Source organism: Plasmopara halstedii, assembly GCF_900000015.1.
Source record: "Plasmopara halstedii genome assembly, contig: Scaffold_2604, whole genome shotgun sequence".
NCBI classification, from domain to species: Eukaryota; Oomycota; class Peronosporomycetes; order Peronosporales; family Peronosporaceae; genus Plasmopara; species Plasmopara halstedii.
Window position 1 is genome coordinate 391,106 of NW_020189511.1, and position 2,971 is coordinate 394,076.

At 43.9% G+C, this 2,971-nt stretch overlaps 1 protein-coding gene across 1 annotated transcript; it reads left to right on the plus strand.

Annotated features, from left to right (window-relative positions):
• Positions 1 to 629: 629 nt before the first annotated feature.
• PHALS_04403 (uncharacterized protein) lies at positions 630 to 864 on the plus strand (the record flags this gene model as incomplete). The annotated part of the gene is made up of 2 exons (XM_024718513.1): positions 630 to 650; positions 730 to 864. 2 exons carry the CDS (start codon positions 630 to 632, stop codon positions 862 to 864), a joined length of 156 nt encoding a protein of 51 aa, XP_024583904.1.
• Between the last annotated feature and the right edge of the window lie 2,107 nt (positions 865 to 2,971).

Genomic DNA, 2,971 nt, shown 5'->3' on the forward strand with positions numbered 1-2,971 from the left:
CGGTACTTTTGAGTCAGCACTACCGTGTGACAGGTTCACCATACAGAGCAGCGAAGGTCCACGGTAAAGTGGCGAGAAAGATAAATCAGTGGCGAACGGAGTGACTGCGGTAGTCCCAGAGGTTATAAATCTCCTCTCACCAACTCCTGCAGAAGCGCTTTTAGAGCCAGACCAGATGATATGTACAAGAAATCATAGACAGTGAAGTTAGTGAAATGGTATGACTGATACTGGAGTCGGGGCAAAGCTCATTATCAATCTTAGAAGTAGTGGTTAAAGACAATCGCCGAGCACTGGGTCCAAGGAGTGACATAGCTATTTCGCAAATATTTTCAATCCTTTCACGACCTAGCACCACGCATGTTACTCTGCATGACGAATTGCGCAATGGATTGACCTGGTTCTCAAAACATAATTTGCGTGTGGGACCCTAACCAAAGGGCAGTATTACGGCAGCTAAAATTGCGTCAGCGACAACAGTCAAGGGAGCGGTGTAATTTTCTACTGTACAAAGCATGAAGCGGGTATGGTGAGAGAGAGTATATATCACCACTAAACACCGTCGTCCTGTATCCGAGAACCTAATGACATGTAGTAATACGTGTTTGCATATAATAAGGTAATGAACAATGGTAATTGAAGATTGGCCAGTGCCCATAGATTATAAAGCCTTGGTCTGTCTAATAATTTATATGAATACAAAAAAGGATTTGGAGATTGGCAGAAAAGGCAGATACCATCACTGTAAAAGTGTCAAATTTCTGGATTATACTACTTCAAATCTGCCAATTCATGTCATCCATAAAGCTTCAGCGTTTGCCTTGCGATGCGCTATCGTCGACCGATTGGGCCATTGATATATGAACATGTACGCTCCTCGCTTTTGGTTTTCCTCAGCTAAAAGCGGCGAAAAAAGCTTAAGTGTTCAAAATAGGAATCTTATTGCAGTGAGTATGCTTATGTCAAATTCAGGATGCACTTACTTGTTTTTAAACCGTTTGTGGTCGACGCAGATCATATGTCGTAGCGCACAATGATGTCGTCCCCATTGAACGGCAAGATGGTTATTCTTTATGCCGTGTGTACATTTGTAGTACGTAGACTTGATATGGTAGTCTACGAGCTTTATTATTACGGGTGGGTAAGACTACAAGCTGTTATATCTCACGACGTCAATAAACGAGGCGAGACGTATAGCGTACGGGTCAGACGCAACATGTGTTGAGATGTGATAAGGTTTGGAGAGCGAAAAAATGGAAAATAGATCAAAATGCGCGGTTGCACGTCTACACTGCTATTCTTTATCACAAAACCTCTTGTATTACAGCATTGATCTATATTATACTCAAGGAGTAATGTTTCTTTATGGCGATGACTTCAAGTACAGAATACTGCACGAGATACGCAATACCTTTATGGTGACCTCCTTGGTAGAGAAAAGATTACCGGTTCAGTGAGTAATATGTATTGATGGCCTAAAATGTACAGTTGGGCAAGCACATATCACAAACTTGTGATTGTGTCAACATGTCAAACCTTCGCCGCATACAGCAAGCCTGCCGGTTCGGCAAATTGTTGGCAGTCCATCAATATGAATTTATTTTTTGGAACTTTTTTTGCGATATGCGGCTGGTAATGCCGGCATCGTAGGATTTGTCAATCGTTTGAACATGATAGTTAATCTCGGCGCTGCCAGCAATAGTGTAGGTGGTATAAATGTAGCAAATTGGTTTCTTGACAGCGTGTTAAGCCATCATCGCTTCCTTTTGGTCATTGTGTTGGGTAGAGATCTGCTCTTTACAGTAACATTTGTTTAATATTGTTAGGCATTACTGACCACCCGCAAGACAATAGAGAGACGAAACGCGAGGACTGCGTTGTGTCGAATTCACGCCGAAGCACTTTTGACGAGAATCCGAGGAATTGGAGCGAAGTGCTTCCACTTATTGAGTTCGGCTAAATATCGAGGGACATCTACTAACAGAATTTACCTCATTCCATTATGTGGTAAATAGCCGGGTGCCTCTGTTGAGCTTCTTTACGATTTTGGCAAGCAAGGAATTTAAGAGCTCAGACGCCTCTTTATCTATGCAAGTGATTACCACCATACCTTCCTCAAAAGCTTGCTGTATATCATAATCGTTTGCATGGCACGTAACGTGTAGTTTCACTTGATAACGGGAATCGTGAGTATAGAATACCAATTGGGGCTAGTGAAACCTTTTTGAAAGACCAGCCCATAAGCGAAAGTATACACTGCTATAAGTATTGACGGCTCCGCATGTATGGCGTGTAACCACATGTGTACGCACGTGTGAAACGTGTCAATATATTAAGTCTTCGCCGCATGCGGCAGCACTTTTGGCCAACGTGCCGGTTCCGTAAGAGTGTTGGCAGTCCATGTCTATTAGCTTTAGAGACGCGTTCGGTAATACCGGGACTGTGGTCCTGTGGACTAATTGAGAGATTCAGTCGTTGGCTATCTCAAATAGATAATCAGGCCAAGTGCGTTGATGGTGTTGTAGCGAACACCCTTCAGAACGCTTGTGCGGATAGACCACGTTGTTGGAAGGAGGCATTCCACTTGCATTTGCGTCTTACAAAGCAACACATGCCTCTATCGGCTATACCCGTTTCTCCGTAGCTGTTTGAGAAACCCCCAAATGCCTTTGGTACCACCACAAAGTGGCTTAGGTCTGGTGGAGGAGGGGACTTTGATCGAACACGACTTGCTGCCACGAGACCGAATGCATTGTAGCAAAATCAGTAAATCTGTTTTAGCGTCACATGCAGGGTGTTTGATAATCTGACGGAGAACCAAAACCGACGAGAGCAAATTGCCGGTGCCTGACTGCAGCGGGGCCGCCGTAGCTCTTTCGCTTAGAGGAAGCTAAGCTAACGTCGGCGACCTTCGTAGAACCAGAATGAGTGTAGCGGATCGCAATTTGATTACTTCAAGAGTAACCACAAG